General features: G+C 40.7%; 2 protein-coding genes across 2 annotated transcripts in view; one reads left to right on the forward strand and one right to left on the reverse strand.

Annotated features, from left to right (window-relative positions):
• NAP1L2 (nucleosome assembly protein 1 like 2) overlaps window positions 1–17,746 on the forward strand; it is a 236,007-nt gene that overhangs the window by 55,302 nt on the left and 162,959 nt on the right. The gene's annotated exons all lie outside the window — the stretch shown is intronic.
• On the reverse strand, window positions 6,164–13,820 carry CDX4 (caudal type homeobox 4). The gene is made up of 3 exons (XM_036103974.1): window positions 13,319–13,820; window positions 7,528–7,673; window positions 6,164–6,370 (listed from the first exon to the last, which is right to left on the reverse strand). Exons 1-3 carry the CDS (start codon window positions 13,818–13,820, stop codon window positions 6,164–6,166), a joined length of 855 nt encoding a protein of 284 aa, XP_035959867.1.

A 17,746-nucleotide genomic window follows, 5' to 3' on the forward strand; every position in this document is an offset into this window, starting at 1 on the left:
CTAAGACGTGTTTGAAATCTCCCTCTGTCTCTATCTTACAAGGAAATATAATTGTATTTAGGGTCTACGTAGATAATCCAGGGTAAGATCCTCCTCTGAAGTTCTTTAATCTAATTGCATCTTTTGTCATATAAGAGAATATTCACTCTTTTGCCGTATAAGGTTTTATTATTTAGAAGTTTTAAGGATTAAGAAGTGGGCATATCTTTTGGGGGCCACCATTCAACCTGTTCCAGGCTTGGGACTTCCATTTTTGTTTCATCAGGCTAGAGAACCAGGAGAGGTTATGCTGGAAGAAGAGGGGAGAATTTTTCCCCTTTTCCCTAGAAGGCATTTGACGTGTTGCTTCCTTTATCCTTAGGGGCAAATCAAAAGTGTGTGCACAAGTACAACTAAAGACAAAAGTATAAAGTTCAAGGGGATTTATTCCTGTTTTAGGGGAGCATTTCCAAGTGATCCATTTTGAGCTGGCCTTTCTAAGGCTTTTCTGGTTGGAATGGGTTTAGATAAATCATAGCAGCTTAAGTGCCTTCCTGTTTCAGTGAAATTTGAATTTTAATTAAAAGATTCACAGACCTAGAATCTCAGAGATTGGTGATTACAGTAAGCTCAAGATCCACACTGTATAGATGGAGAAATGGGGACTCTGAAAAGGTAAGTCTCCATGGTAAACTCTGGAAGACAGAAAAAGTCTTTTGAGACCAAAGGACTGAATATCACATTAGTGGTACTTTAATCTCTGAGAAACCAAGAGAGGAAGGTGTGTGTGTGTGTGTGTGTGTGTATTATTTTGTGTGAGTAGTGGAGAAGAGAAAAAGTATTTGAGGTTTTTTCCAGGATGTCATGTAGAGATTAAAGCTAGAATAGCTGCTTAAAGCCAAGTCAAGTATCTAGACTGTACAAATGAAATAGCAGAGACCCTTATTAATGAAGTGACCTAACCAAAAATTACACAGCCATTTAGTTGCAGAAGTAGGTAAAACTAGAATTTCAGGTCTCACTTTCCAATTTAGTGCTTCTTTTTCCATACCATGAAAATAGCTACTTTTACTATTAACTTACAATATGGATTCTGAAAACCCATAGTAGGGCACTTCTTTGCTTTGCATTGATGCTCATACTTGAAGATTCAATGCCCATATACTCTGCTCTCCCTCTACCCTCCAAACCCATCTGCATGGTATGAGAGACCCACTGATTATCAATTATTGGTGTCCCTCAGTAGCATATTCCAACATTAATATAAAAGAAAGTGATCCCCACCTGGAAGGGTAAACCTAAGTTATCTAAGTGACTATCTCCAAAGACTAAATCCTCTAGCGAGTTCCTCCCTTCTGTATTGTTATCAGAGTTGCAGCCACTCTGCTGTATTTGTTTGCAGGTTTCTTTTTTTTTTAAATGTTTTATTTATTTATTCATGAGAGTCAGAGAGAGAGAGAGAGAGAGAGGCAGAGGGAGAAGCAGGCTTCCCGCCTAGCAGGGAACCCGATGCGGGACTTGATCCCAGAACCCCGGGATCATGACCTGAGCCGAAGGCAGACGCTTAACCATCTGAGCCACCCAGGCGCCCCTGTTTGCAGGTTTCTTAAGCCATAATCAACATACAGGAGACTGTGTGAATTTAAAGTATGAAAGTTGATTTTTGACAAATGACACTCATGAAACCATCACCAGAATTTAGATAAGAAACATATCCAACACCCCAAAATGTTCCTTATACCCTGTTGTAATATATCCCTCCTTTCCACCACCCTCCCCCCTTGCTGGCTGCTCCTGCCCTTCTTGACCCGGTTTGGTAGTGTTAAAACATTTCAACCCAGAAAAACAGCCATACTCTATGGATCTGAGCCAAATCCTCCTTTGAAAAAAAGCCAAACCCTCCTAATGATCTTTCTTTGCAGCTGTACACAAACAGCTCCCAGACTAATCAAGGACCTTAAGAAAGGAACTGGGAGATGGGAACATTTCTATAAAGGGCAAGGAGAATTCTAAAGTCTCAAATTACTTGAGGATAAAAAATTACTTGAAGGGACACCTGGGTGGCTCAGTAGATTGGGTGACTGCCTTTAGCTCAGGTCATGATCTTGGAGTCCCAGGACCGAGTCCCACATCAGGCTCCCTGCTCAGCGGGGGGTCTGCTTCTCCCTCTGATCCTCTCCCCTCTCATGCTTTCTCTCTCTCCCTTATTCTCTCTCTCTCAAATGAATAAATAAAATTTAAAAAATTACTTGAAGATTTGGTGTGAAAACATGTTTCTTAAGGAAACTTTTTTTCCCTCATAAAATGGCATGAATTTGAAAAGTAATGAAAATATGAAAATCTGCATAATCCCACCACCCTAGCTGAACACTTTTAGTCATTTGGCACGTTTTTATTCATGCTTCTTCCCTCATCAGAAAAATAATTTCTTTACTGAAACCTACTTTAAAATTTTATTTATTTATTAATTTGAGAGAGAGAAAGAGAGAACAAGTGGGAGGGAGGGGCAAAGGGAGAAGGAGGAACAGACTCCCTGCTGAGCAGGGAGCCCCATGTGGGGCTCCATCCCAGGACCCCGATATCATGACGTGAGCTGAAGGCAGATGCTTAACTGACTGAGCCACCCAGGCACCCCTATTGAAACCTGCTTTAAATGCAACTTTTGAGTTTTGGTGTTTAACCTCCTTTGTACATACTTCCAAGTGCACACCACCATAATATAGCCATAAAAGCATGGGGTGTATGTTTTTCTTGGGTTTCAGAGAAAGAATTGACATGTCTTCTTAGAGGAAGTGGCTGCAAAATGCTATTAAGAACAAAAGCTCTGTACTACTGGGTATTTACCCCAAAGATACAAATGTAGGGATCCGAAGGGGTACGTGCACCCCGATGTTTATAGCAGCAATGTCCACAATAGCCAAACTGTGGAAAGAGCCAAGATGTCCATCGACAGATGAATGGATAAAGAAGATGTGGTATATATATACAATGGAATATTATGCAGCCATCAAAAGGAATGAGATTTTGCCATTTGAAACGACGTGGATGGAACTGGAGGGTGTTATGCTGAGCGAAATACGTCAATCAGAGAAAGACATGTATCATATGACCTCACTGATACGAGGAATTCTTAATCTCAGGAAACAAACTGAGGGTTGCTGGAGTGGGGGGTAGGGTGGGAGGGGTGGGGGGGCTGGGTGATGGACACTGGGGAGGGTATGTGCTATAGTGAGCACTGTGAATGGTGCAGGACGTTGAATCACAGATCTGTACCTCTGAAACAAATAATGCAATATATGTTAAGAAAAAAAAAAGAAGATAGCAGGAGGGGAAGAATGAAGGGGGGGAAATCAGAGGGGGAGACGAACCATGAGAGACGATGGACTCTGAAAAACCAACTGAGGGTTCTAGAGGGGAGGGGGGTGGGAGGATGGGTTGGCCTGGTGATGGGTATTAAGGAGGGCACGTTCTGTATGGAGCACTGGGTGTTATGCACAAACAATGAATCATGGAACACTACATCAAAAACTAATGATGTAATGTATGGTGATTAACATAACAATAAAAAAATTTTTAAAAAAGAACAAAAGCTCTGTATTGTGGTTCTGTTAGCAGGTTCTAGAAAATTAGAATCTATAAAAATAAAAAAATGTTTCTTCTCTGTTGAACATAAGTTTATAGCAGGAAAGAACAACCCCCAGAGAAATCCAGCTGCTATAGCCAAAGATATTCTTTTTTTTTTTGGTGAGGCAGTGTTAGGGATGAGGAAGCTAAGTACCTATGTACACTCAGAACTTAACTTCCTCATCCTTAAAATCCGCATCTCTCTCCACAGTAGATTGGAAGGACTCATTTTAATGCTGATTTTCTTTGTTCAGCACTCAGATGGCCTACTGGCCAATTAGCATGCTATATATTTCGCCCCACAGTTATTGGAAGCAATGAGGTGAAATAGAATGTGTGCTGGCCTGAGAGTCAAGAAATCCTAGCACAGTGCCTGGCACAGAGTAGGCACTAAATAAATAATCATTCAATTTAGTAGACCTGTGTTGTAATCCTAGGTTTTGTCATTAACTTACTGAAAAGTTGGTAACTTTTTGAAGAGAAAGAGAGCTTAAATTGATCTATCTTTGTTACCTTCCCCCAATATCTAGACCTGGGCTAAGGAAAAAAATAGTTAACCAAAGATACTTAAGCCCCTCTAGTCTCTAGTTTCTTAAACTACAAAGTGGGAAATAACAACTCTTGCCTATCTTGTAAGGGATAAGGATATTAAGCCAGGTAATATACAAGTGTGAAAGTACATTGAAAAATATAAAATATTACACACATGTAAGGCATTATTAAGATTATTGGTAGAAGCCCCAAATTCACTGATGGGGGGGTAGGTGAGCTGAAAAACAAAGGGTTAAGCCTGCATTTCTAGGTCATAATTATCTGCTGGTGGGCACTGAGAGAGCTGTATGCAACTTCAGTGACATAATCTGATACCAAATGAATAGGAAGGGGCTTTGAGTTTGAATCCATCACTAGAGACTACAAAAGATCATTTTTATGTAACTCAGAATTCTCATCAGCATCCATGATTGCCTTGCTGCGTATGTTTGGAAAATGAATGATTGCTTATATCTCCATTTCCCTATCAGCATAATGGGGCAATCGATACCTCCCTCATAAAAGTTTTGTAAAGATGCATGCAGGAAAGGCAGAATATAACTCCAAGAGCCTGGATCAAGATAGAAGGGTTTTTTCCTTAAATCTCTTCAAGACTAAATGACATACCCCCAGGAGCAACCATAGAAAAGAAGCCCACTTTCTGAGATAAATTTCTTATTCTTAACCCAAACACAGGTAGTTATGCTCAAGAATCTAATTTCTTAAGAATTTTGAAAGTGTATCTTGAAAGGGAAAATAAAGTTGTGCTTTGATTACTTTCCTACTTTAATAAAACTTTCTTTTAAACCATCTTAATTTAAAATGAATCAAAGTCCAGCCTTTGGCCACTTTGACATGCAAACAGTATACTGGACCAACACCAAAAACTCCAGGCAACTCTACTCACTGCAACCCAAGTTGTGTGTTTGGAACTTGTAAACTGCATCTCCTTGGGCCACACTGCATTGACATGACATAATGTAAGTAAAATTGAACAGGTTTATGGTAATAGCAAGGAGAGTGCTTATGTTAACTCTGACTGCCACTGAACTGTAGCACTAGAGTGAAAAGACAGAAAGGGGATTAGAGTTTGTTCTGCGTGTTGGAGAGCTGCCTTTTTACTGACTCAACCAAGCTGGGCTGTATTGTTCTAGTCTGACTTCATTATTTTGGCAAGATTTGAAATCAACACTATAGGTTGGAAGTTCTGAGATGAGGTAATTGATGCCAGAAAATGATTGATTGATGAGCAAAAATAGTCTTTCTATTTATTATTTTTATTAATCAGTGATAATGGATTCAGAATCATCTCCTGCTGATTTTTAAACATTTGTCTTGTTATGAAAATGCCGTTAGCTTTTGAATTAATCACTTGCAAAAGTAGCTACAGATGGATAAATTTCTGCTTACCTCCCCCCACCAAGACAGCATAAAAGAACACACCCAACATCAAATAACAAACACAAGTACACATACACAAATGTGCCTCCTTCCTGAACTGTTTTTTACAATTCGTTCACAAGTAAGTTTCTGAAATTGTGAATAGAGTTGCAAAGGCCTGTGATTGTAGCTTTTTTTTTTTTTTAAAGATTTTATTTATTTATTTGACAGAGAGAGACACAGCGAGAGAGGGAACACAAGCAGGGGGAATGGGAGAGGGAGAAGCAGGCTTCCCGCGGAGCAGGGAGCCCGATGTGGGGCTCGATCCCAGGACCCTGGGATCATGACCTGAGCCGAAGGCAGACGCTTAACGACTGAGCCACCCAGGCGCCCGTAGCTTTTAATCATATAGCTTACCACCAAGTTCCTAAGTGACTGCCATGTAGCATAGTACATGACAGGAGGTTTCTGAGGATGGTTTCTAACAGTAAGTGACCTCTCAATTATCTTCAACAATTGCACATCCACTTGTTCTGAATACTGCCTTATGAGAAATTACATCCTGTCCTAACTCGCCTGCTGATATCTTAGAGACCAAGAAGACAATGCTAAAGGATGGGGGACTTTCCATTTCTCTTTGCCTTTTCTTTCATTCAGAGACTATGACCTGCTGTATCTCAATAGGCTGAAATCTATGAACAGCAGATGAGGTGGTGGAAAAAGCGTTAGGTAGTTCCCCAGGGCTGATGGAGCCAGAATCACTTTGTACTGAGCCTCCACTGTTCTCAAACTGGGAGATTTTCTTTTTGATCATCTTTCTTTCCTTGGCTCTGCGATTCTGAAACCAGATTTTCACCTGAAACAAAAAATGCTTTAGATTTAATGGGGCATCATACTGAATGCAGTTTTCATAGTCATTGCTGATACTGTACAAGGATTTTAGCATTTACAAAGCCCTATCATGTGTATCACTTCATTTGAGCCTCCCAATGACCTTGTGAAGTATACCTATTTAACAGGTTAAAAAAAAATCTGAGACTGAGAGAAGGAAAGTATCTTGCTTGAGATGAAACTTGGAGATAAAATCCAGGGCTACTGATTCTAAATGCAGTGCTCTTTATATGACACCTTATCCAACACCTCTGTTGCACAGGTAGAAATAAATGATAGAATGGCAGATGCTGAGGTGTGGTGATAAAAAGGGAGGGATTTAAATAACAAAGGTGGTTACTATCTGTCATTAAAAGTAACTTCCAATAAGTTTAATGAAACACAGAACTGGGTGAACAAGGGTGATGAAATACTATATCTCTTGCTGTGATACCAATGTGCCTTCATACCTGGATAAAGTGCAAGCTGCTTGGGATAGGTAACACACTAATGGACTTTCCAATTCTAGCATTCTATAATTCCAGGATTACTTCTAGACTTAAGTGAAAAAACATCAGGTAGTTGTGTAATGTCAAAGTTTAGGTAAATGGAAACCATTGATCCTTGTCATGCTTTATTGAGTACCTACAGTATGTTAAATTTGAGGCAGGCATCGTAGAATTATACAGACCATAGAAAATTACATTTCCAACCCTGAATAATAGAAAAACTTAGTTCAGGTAGCAGCATTGGTGTTCAGTTACTATTATAGTTTGACTGATGTGAACCAGATAATAGCCATGATTGCCAAATTGCCACTTCATACATTGGTTGTGACTACTTGGGGAGTCAATCAAGGTTTTGACTTGACTGATTAGTTCTATGGGAGTTTTAATTCTTCACCTCCTATATCCCAACCCTTTGCTTCTCCGTCTGCACACTGCCTACCACATTCAATTATTAATAAACCCACTGACCAATGAGACCAAACCAGGAGGTCCTGTAGGATGAATGTGGGCTTTAAGAGAGCTTGGAAAATGTCTTGGTCTTCTGTTTTGCTTCCACTCTTGCTTACAGACTTCCCTAAAACCTCAGCCTATTGAAATAACTATTTAAGACATGTTGGTTGTACTTCCAGTGTACCTGTCTTTCAGAAAGACCCAGGTTGACTGCCAGTTCTGATTTTCTCCGAATGGTGATGTATCTATTGCAGTGGAATTCCTTCTCTAGCTCCAGTCTTTGATGATCTGTGTAAACCACACGATACTTTTCTTTTGTCCTGGTTTTCCCTGTTAGGGGAGAAAGCAATATATTTAATCATATTTTACTTCTTTGGAGATTGTTTTGGTTGAAGGAATCACAACTACTGTTCCCATCCTTATCTATTACTTTCAAATATGAAACAGGTACATTTTTTGAATCAAATATGTCATATATCCACTTTTCCATTAAATTCTTTGTCATCTGTGGCTGTTTTATACACATATATATGTATATATATATATAAAACCTATCACACCATCATTGACCTACTTACACCAAAGTATTTTTTTAAAGATTTTATTTATTTATTTGACAGAGAGATAGCGAGAGCAGGAACACAAGCAGGGGGAGTGGGAGAGGGAGAAGCAAGCTTCCTGCCAAGCAGGGACCCTGATGGGGGGCTCAATCCCAGGACCCTGGGATCATGACCTGAGCCGAAGGCAGATGCTTAACGACTGAGCCACCCAGGCACCCCCCTTTCTTTTATTTTTTTTTAAAGATTTTATTTATTTATTTGACAGAGAGAGAGATAGCGAGAGCAGGAACATAAGCGGGGGAGTGGGAGAGGGAGAATATTTTATTTTTTAAAGCAAACACTTAATCCATGATTTTCATTCCCTTCCCTTCCCACTCACATATAGAAACAGCATTGGCAGTAGTAGCAACATATGGCATACGTACACTTTCCTTTACATTTTATGCAGTTCATTCATACCATTTCCTATTGAACCCCTCACCTACACTTTTGAATTATGCAGAATGTGTCTTATCCCCATTTTGCCAATAAGAAACCTGAAGCTCAGTGTAGTTAAGTGGTTTTGTGCTAGTGAGCTGAAGTGCCAGGACCCAAACACATACCTCTGACTCCCAGTCCAGTATGCTAAATGTTATTCCCAGTTTAAATATGCTGGGAAGTATAAGAATGGCCCAAGTGTGGCAAACTATTCTGTGATCTTGACATTATTCGTTACATACATTCCTAGTTATATATATATATTCTAGAGAGAGTTTTGTTTGGATAATAATTTAAAAAGAAAACATTTATTGTCACTTAGATTCTGTTCTAGGATAGCCCCTATTATCTACTAGAAAAATTTTTTGTGTGTGTGAGGGTCTTAAATCAACTATTATTCCCAAGTGGCTAATCAATGGGGGAAGGAGGAGGTGTTGACTTAAGCAGAATAAAATGCATATTCTAGTATTCTTTGAAAAGATATACAAACATTTGCTTTGTGTTACAGCATTTAACTAATTTCTCATGTCCTTCCTCAGATAGAGTTTTATTCCTCCTTTCAAATTTTCCAAAGGTGATTAGGAAGCTTCCCTTTCTTTTCAATTTTTCTAACTCCCTCCAGGATCTTCCTCTTTTTCTCTATGGCATTTGGCAAACTGCTTCTGATCTTCCCTGGTTGTTTTTGATGTGAGGTTTTGGGGAGCGATCTGTAGGACAAAGGTTTCTTTAAAGTGGTTCTCTAAACCCCATTGAGGTGTTAAGATGCAGCACAGGCCTAACAAAGGAGCTACATAGCATCAGATCCCATCCTGAACCCTCTTTACATTCAGGAACACCAGCCAGTTGGTTTGGAATTTACAAGCCCTAAACAAATGTCAGACACTCTTTCATCTCCAGGAAAGAAAAAAAGGGACATGAACATAGAAACAAATTCTGGATGAGAGATATGTTTTAGTATTAAACTTAATGGCTGAATAACTCATGGACTAATAAACTAAACAAAACTTTTCTCCTTGAAAATTGAAAATGATGAGTCCTAGTCAATTAACCTACCTGGAAGGCCCAGACTTTGAGCTGGTTTTTAAAATCCAAACAGAAACCCAGGAAACCAGGGGTCTGGCATTTGGTTAGTTACAAAGGCAGAATGTATATTTGAGATCACAATGAAAACTTTGAGGTTTAATTTATTTCCAGAACCTCATATCTTACGATCAAAATATATTTTTGAAGAGATGTTTCCTAAAACCCTTTCTAATCCCAAAGTAGCTGAGTATTTAAATTCTAACTTGAGGCAGAAGTTAAAATTCAACTTGTGCATTTCTGTGTTTTCTGCTCTTTGATAATCAGTAAATATAACCAGACTTCAAGAACTCTGGAAGGTTGCAGTCCTTCCCCACCCCCATTGGTCATAAATTCCCCTCTTGCAGTTTCTTCTAAGGACAATAAAGTTAAGACCAGGCCTCTTTATTTGCCATGAAAATCCTCACCCTTTCCGGCAATATAACCCCTGAAGAAAGGAGGGATGAGGAAGAGCCAGGCTGCATATCAAAGCCATGTGAAGTGTTAAAAAGAGTCTGTTGCCTCAATCTGACAGATAAGGCCTCAAACCTCAAGAAGATGTAGCTCGGGGGATATACTGACTGCACATTTTGCAAAGAGAAATGAATTCCTCCTGTGTCCCTCCTCCTGAACTCTCTTCTCCTGTCTCATTGCCTCTGCCCCTTAAATGATGAAATTGGACTGAATGGGATTTGGACATCTTCTGGTAGAGCATAACATCCATATTCTCATACCAAACCAAAGCAAAGAGGATGAAAACCAGTTTCCTTCTATAGGGAAAACAGTGCAATTGACCCTGTACAATGACTTTCTATCTTAAGATAACCCTTTGCTGCTTTTAGTTAAAAATTGCATCCAAATTCATTTAAAAAATTGTCCAACGAAATGGTTGAAACCAAGGAGCACAATGATAAGCTTCAAGAATTAGTAAGCAGCTTATTTTCTGAAGTGTATTAATTGAGTAAAACATTTTAAGTATAACTTCCCCAGTGTTTTGTCCAGTGGCTTAATCAGAATTACTCAGTTACTTCCTTCTCTCCCCCTCTTTCCCACTTCTAACAAAAAAGCCTTTCTCCAGCTCTACTTAGATTATCACCTTGCCAAAACTCATCTGAGACTACAACTCTGGGTAATAGAAAAAAATGAAAAAATAATTCCTAGCTGTAATGCACTGACAATGTTTAAAATATGAAAATACTAAACTTTTCACAGAACCTTTCTGTAGGTTCCTCTTCATGTAATCTTTAAAATGAGATGTGTATTGGAACAGACCACTTAGAGAACAAAGTGTAAATAAAAATATCTTTCTTTTTAATCAAATCACCTAGGGGACAGACATTTACTCTGTCAGTCCCCTTTCCTTAGAAAATCAAATGTGATAATAGTCATTATGAAATGTTTCTGATTGTTCCCTAATATGTGTATTCTTCTTTCTTTAGCTTAAGGTTATTTAAAATAGTCTTCAGTAATGGGAAGACTTTTATTTGATTACCTTAATCAGAGAAGGGTTACTTCCATTTTGCAGTTCATCTAATTATCTTCTCAGCCATAAGCCAAATGTTGTCCCACAATACTACAGAGTGAAGTAGAAAATTTAGGAGGATCTGACTCATTCATTCATTTAACAAATATTTGTTTAACACTATGTACTAAACATACAAATAGGTGCATTTTGGTTCAGAGTGGTCCACTGAGGTGATCAGCTTAATTGTTTTGTGTGTAATTCATAACTTGAGATCCATAGAAGGGCTTCAGTGGATCCATGCATCTCCCAAAATTATTTTAAAAATGATGTGTGTGTGTATGTGTGGGCATGTGTGTGTATACGCACATGCATGTGGGTGCAAGTATGTATCCTTTTGCGCATTTTTCTGGAGAGAGTGTCCATACTTTTCATTATATTCTTGAACTGCTGCTAAATCTGTACCTTGGGCTACAAGCATATAGCAAAAAGATAATTTTGATTTATAAGACATTAAAATGAAATATAGACTCTAATAAAGCCTCATCTACAAGATAAGCTCCAAGAGTCAGAGGAGTTCCAAAATAATTCAATTTTAAATTTCTTAATAGAATTTGGAGAAGAAAACCTTGTGAAGGTGGCATTGTACAGCCAGGTTTAAAGGTTTGTGATGAAGATATCACAAACTAAGGAGTCCCTTTCTAAACTTCTCCTGGCACCAGCATTACCCAAGAGGGAGACCCGAGCTCATAAAAGCAAATGCAAATGGGAGACTTTTAAGCAGAGAAACCTGTCATATTGTCTCTCATAAACAAAAAATTCAAGACTCAAGATCATTTCTTTTGTCCTTCCCCCCCATTGTTCTCTCTTCCAAACATACTAATGACTTTCCTCTTCTAATGTGTTTCAAAACATAATCTTGGACTGGGAGCAGCTACTTTTTGACTTTTGTGTCTTTTGCTGATCTTAGGGCTTAGTAAATGGATGTTAATTACATCCCTAAGACTAGATGTAATAACAGCCCCAGGAGTGCCCCACCTTAACCTAATTTTTTATTCTACTTAACCAGCTGACTCACCCATATTTTTAAAAATGAAGATTTACTTCCAAACACTTTAAAGCCAAGTGTTTAAGCTCTACACTTAATTTGGGATTGCTATCCTAGTAATGTCCCAATCAACCGGAACTGCCTCTTTCTAGCTAAGAGTCCTCCTAATGGTAAAAGTTGTTCCCTTCCCACTCTCCTGCCTTTGCTTTTTAAAGGGGAGAAAAAGTGCAGAACTGTGAACTAAAGCATAATCATTATGGACAAATGCTATTGAAATTCATTTCCTCCTCAGAAGGATAAAAATGATAGAGTCAAATTTTACCAATTTTCTCTAATGACATAGAGCGATAGGTTGGAATAATAAAAATGTGATAAAAGAACAACTACAGCTGAAAACAAACATCTCCCTGCCTCCCCCCCACCCAAGATTAAAGCAGAGTGCCCATTTCCCCTGCCTTGGGCTCCCAGCAGCCACCCACTGTCTTGCTGGTACCAGCATGGGTCAGCATTAGGCTGGAATCTCTGGGCCTTCCTGCACTCCATTACAGACCTACATCCAACCCCTGTGTCTCCAGAAGCCTTCCTGGACAGTTATGAAGTCTTTAACCACCTATTAGTGCTGGGGCTGTTATTCCCGCATGCCCTAGGGATGTTAGAGTTGAGTAGCTTATGATGTCCTGGCAGTGTGCTGTTGTCTTCTCACCTGACTCAACGCTTCCATTGGCAGAAAGGAGTTTGGAAGTAGGCAATGGGTTTGAGTCCAGCTTGCCTCTGCCACCTTGGGTGAAGGAAGCTGCAGCTTCCTTGAGAGGCCAGGATGACGAGGCTATTTTGCCATTGGGGCTTTCGTGGCTTAACTGGAGGGTCCATTGCCAACCAAGCACCATGAAACCAAAGTTGAGTATCACTAGCGTTTCAGGGGAGCAGACCTGCCCAGAAGGGGAAGGGTTTTAAATGGAAATGGCAAGTAGAAGTGATAGCATTGGGTTGGTGGCTATCCTCTTGCTTCATTCACCCATTGACCTTTCCTGTGCGTCTGTTTTCCCATCTGGGCAACTACACTGTTGGATCCTGATCCTTGTGGCTCAATGTGTCCATTGTCCACCAGCTTGCTCCCTTGACACATCAGGAAATGATGAAAAACACTCCCAGGGTTGGTTTGGTTCCAAGCACTGCACTCTTCTGGCTTTGAGCAGAGGCACATGCAAGGGAGGTCACTAATGGGAGGGGATCCTGGGCACTCAGCCACGCAGTAGTCCTCAGCTAAACTGTCCCTGGAGAGTCCTGAGAAGTAGGAGGGCAGACAGGCCAACAGAAATAGAAGCCAAGCAAAGGAAGAAGTGTGAGGGCATTGGGATCAATTACTCACCGGTCACCTGCACTGTCTTGCGCATCCACGCATAAGGGCTGTGGCGGCTTCTGTTGGGAGAAGTGGCATCCGCGGCGTCGGGGTCTATGGGGAACAGTGACCCGCTGGCTGGGGCTGGCAGGCTGCCATTGCTGCTTCCCCCGCCCGCAGGGCCCAAGTTGTTGTATTCCTGAGAGCCAAAAGTGGAAGGGTTCGAGGTCATGTCGTTCATGGGTACTGTGCCCATTGTACTGGATGGCCCGGGGTACACAGTCCAGTCTTCTCGAGGGGGACTATACGGTGAACCCCATACCCCCAGCGACGGCCCGTGAGGATCCATGCTGGGCATATGGGGATACCCCATGTAGTGCGCATAGGCAGGGGCTGCAGTGAAGTTGGAGGCTGGCAGGGGACTCCCACCACTCCCAGTGCCGCTAGTCCCGGCGGTGCTGCCTCCCGCGGGGCTCCTGAGAGTGCCCACGTACATGCCTGCTTCTTTTTCCAAAAGGCAGCTTCTGTACATAGTGGCTTGGGTATGAGGAAGGAGCTCCCTAAGCCATTCTCAAGTTCTTGTAAGGCCCCAGCCCGACTTTGAGAAGCAGCAGGGAATCAATAGGTCAGTCAGCAGCTGTGCTGCACGCCCTCCTGTGCCTCTCAGACTACTCCATCCGCGTTTTCTACCCGTCAGGTTTCCAGGTGACTGGTAGCCCGGTATAGATGGGCCACCAATGGCTAGGCTGACGTCAAGGGGCTTCAGGCTTTTACATAGCATTTGCATTCAAATGAAGGGCCATTTCACTTTCACAGGGACTTGTTCACCCTGAGCTCCCTCTCCCACAGCTCCCAGGCCTTTCTGTCTCATCTTTCTCACTTTTGTCCATCTGGTCCCCATAGCACTAGTTTGTGCTTTTGGAGGCAGAAGTTCCTCCAGGGGTTTCTGACCGGTTCCCTCCAAAATGAGATGAAGACAGGCAGAAGCAGGGTGAAGTCCTGCTCTTTGGGATTCAGTCCTTACCCTGGGGCCTCCTCTTTCTGCTGAACTTCCCTTGCTCAGCCCAGCCTGCATCTGTGGTATTCCCTCTTCCCACATTCCCCTGCAGGGGTACTCCACTGGAACTGGCCCAGGATACCACTAAAAAGAGCTTTCCCTTCTCTGACCCGCTCCCTCCCCCAGGAGGAGGGCTTTGTTTCTAAGAACAGATTCATTTCACAAGTATATATTGTGTGTCCACTGAGTGCTAGGCACTGCTGTAGGCACTGGGAATACATACAGCAGTGAAAAAGAGACAAACATATTTGCTCTGCCTTCCTAAGGTTACATTCCAGGGGACGGCAGGCTGGATTAATTGGATGTTTCACAAACATGCACAAATTAAAGAAAGATGAAGAGAGTAGGTTACAAAAAAAAGAAGGAAAGGGAGAAGAACCACGTGGGTAATGGGCTTTCTTCTTTTCATGTCAGTTCACTAGTCTCAGGTGTCTTTCTACCAGGTATGACTTCTGCCTCAAAGCCAGTGCCCCAAGGGGTCAAATTCCTGCAGTCTCAAATCCAGGGCAGCCACAACTTCCAACTTTCTTTCACACTTGAGGAAATTTCCTTTGTAAAGCTCCAATTATTGAAAAAGGATAGGCTTGCTAGCAGATACCAAATGAACGCAAGATTTTGGTTCAAGATATCAGATAAACTTCTGACCACAAAACCAATCTGTATCCCAGTGTTCTGTCCCAGCCCCCCTCCCCAAACCTACCACAATCTTTAATCTAGGCTGTGCTCCTACTCAGGGAATGTGCTCCTCTATAAAGTCCAATCCAAACTGGCACCCCTATTAACTGATCTCTCTTTGGCTTTGGGAATATCACTTCGCCTCTGGGAGTTTCAGGGATTTTTCCTGAGTAAAATAGAGATCATAACAGTGTCTACATTACAAGGCAGACTTTACTGAGATAATATATGCAAATTGCTTAACTTAGTGCATAGTACACAGTATGCAACCACTGTATTCATTAATTCACTCAACAAATATTTATTGACTTCTAGGTGCTGTTCTATGCATTGAGATATCAATAGTGAACAGACAAAATCCCTGACCTTATTAAGCTTATATCCTAGTGGGGAGAGACACTAATAAGAAATGACATTTTATGGTTTGTCAGATGGTAATGATCAATGCTGTGAAAAAAAGAAAGCAGGAAGGAGGATACAGAATGCTGGGGGGAGGTTTGCAATATTAAATGTGGTGGTTTGGGAAGACCTCACCTTGAAATGACATTAAATAAAATATAGAAGAGGTACTGGTATGAGCTATAAGGAGAAGATCCAGACAGAGGGAACACATGAAAAGAGAATGAGAGAATGTCTGTCTTCTATTAGAGAAACAGTAAACAAAGCAAAACTGCGTGGCTAAAGAATAGATGCGGTCCAAAAGCTAAAGGGGAGAATGTCATTGTAAAGATTCTAGTTTTTGTTCTAAGTGAGGTAGGGAGACATTGTAGGGTTTTGAGCAGAGGAGTGACATTATTTAAGTTTTGAAGGGGTCACTCTAGCAGTTGGATTAAGAATAGACTCTAAGTGGATTGATTAATTAAAAGGTTATTACAATAATCCAGGTGAATGGCATTGGGGATGGAGGAAAGTGGTTAGATTCTGGATATATTTTGAAGCTTGCTCTGGAGAAGGAGGAGAAGGAACAGAAGTAATGGGTCAGCAAAGACTAATTAAAGCCTGGCACTGGGAAAAGGGACTTAGAGGCAGGGAAAGTAACATACCTGTAAAGACACTTTTTACAAATGATCTTATTTAATTTTCACAACAGCTCCATGAGCTATTTATTAGTATTATTCCCACTTTAGAGATGAAGAAACTGAGGCTCAGAGAGGTGCCATGGCTATTTAAATGAACCACTAATGAGGAGTATAGTTAGGTTCCCATCCTAAGCCATCCTAACTTCGAAGTTTATGTATTTAAATTGGAACCAGTCTAAATGTACAACCTCAGGGCTTAGGACTGGGGCTTGGCTTCTATTTTCTTTCTCTGCTCAGGCTCCCAGGCCTGGCATTTAATACTATTCATATCATGGACCCAATTATCCTTGTATTATTCTCTTTCACCTATTCTATACTGAGGCAAACTGGTTTACCTGACGTTTGAAAAACTGTATCAGGATGGAAGCACATGGAGGACCTTTAAAAGTTAACTAACCATTTCATTTTACATTTACCATTTTATTATCATTTTACCTATGAGAAAACTGAGGGCTTGAGAGGGGAAGGTATTCTTTAAGGAAGTGAATGACAGAACTGAGGTTCAAACTCAGGTCTGTTGCCTCCTAGATCAATACTCTTTCTACTAAAAAGTGCCTTTGCTTATGCAATTCCTTCTGTACAGACTGTTTTTCTTTATTAAAAAATGTTCAAATTCTCCCTATTCTTCAAGGCTCAGCTCAAATGCCCCCTCCTCCCTAAAGCTTTATGTGATGGTGTTCCTCTCAAAAGGCACTCTTCCAATGAAAATGAAATCTTGCCATTTGCAATGACATGGACAGAACTAGAGAGTATTATGCTAAGTGAAGTAAGTCAGTCAGAGAAAGACAAATGCCATATGATTTCACTCATATGTGGATTAAAAATGAAACAAATGAGCAAAGGAGGAAGAAGAGAGAGGCAAACCAACAAACAAACTCTTAACCATAGAGAACAAACTGATGGTTACCAGAGGGAAGGTGGGTGGGGGAATGGGTTAAATAGGTGATGGGGATTAGGGAGTGCACTTGCTGTGAGGAGCACCAGGTGATGTATGGAAGTATTGAATCACTATATTGTACACCTGAAACTAATATTATACCATATATTAACTAACTGGAATTTAAATAATAAAAACTTATTTAAAAAAATTTTTTTAATTATTATGTTCAATTAGCCAACATATAGTAAAGAAAGCACTCTTCCTGAATTCCATTATCAACTTCCCTCCTTCATTAACTAATACTATTCTTGTCCACCTTAGAATTGTTTGGGGTTCTATCTGAATCTTTTGGAATTTGAGCACCTTGAAGGGGTATGAGGAAGCATGTTTGAGCCCAGCAGAGTGCAGTGTCATGCAGATGGTAGGATCTCGGGAAATATTTGTGTGCTGAATCAATAAATGACCTTGGAACTATAGACTGGAAATCATCATTTTGACCCAGCTCCAAGGATGTCTAGAAGAGAAGCCAGTAAAGTGCTTGGCAGAACTTGGCTTCAGAATACTTCATTTTATGATTTGTTTGTTTCCAGGAGGGTGGGAGTGGGTTGGGGAAGTAGGGAGTCAAAGGGGAGGCAGACAGGTGGGGAGGTTCAGCCTAGTTTATTTGACTGGAGATTTTGATTTTTTTTAAGATTTTATTTATTTATTTGAGAGAGAGAGAGAGAGAGATAGCGAGAGAGAGCATGAGTGGGGTGTGGGGAGAGGGA

This window comes from Halichoerus grypus, chromosome X (genome assembly GCF_964656455.1).
Source record: "Halichoerus grypus chromosome X, mHalGry1.hap1.1, whole genome shotgun sequence".
NCBI lineage: Eukaryota > Metazoa > Chordata > Mammalia > Carnivora > Phocidae > Halichoerus > Halichoerus grypus.

Excerpts from the sequence above, each read along its gene's own strand:
- CDX4 (XM_036103974.1), bottom strand. The coding sequence starts at position 13,820 with ATGTACAGAAGCTGCCTTTTGGAAAAAGAAGCAGGCATGTACGTGGGC. Across the intron at positions 7,674-13,318 it reads CAAGACAGTGCAGGTGACCG|GGAAAACCAGGACAAAAGAA; the intron begins GTGAGTAATTGA and ends CTCCCCTAACAG. Across the intron at positions 6,371-7,527 it reads TGGGTCTTTCTGAAAGACAG|GTGAAAATCTGGTTTCAGAA; the intron begins GTACACTGGAAG and ends TTTTTGTTTCAG.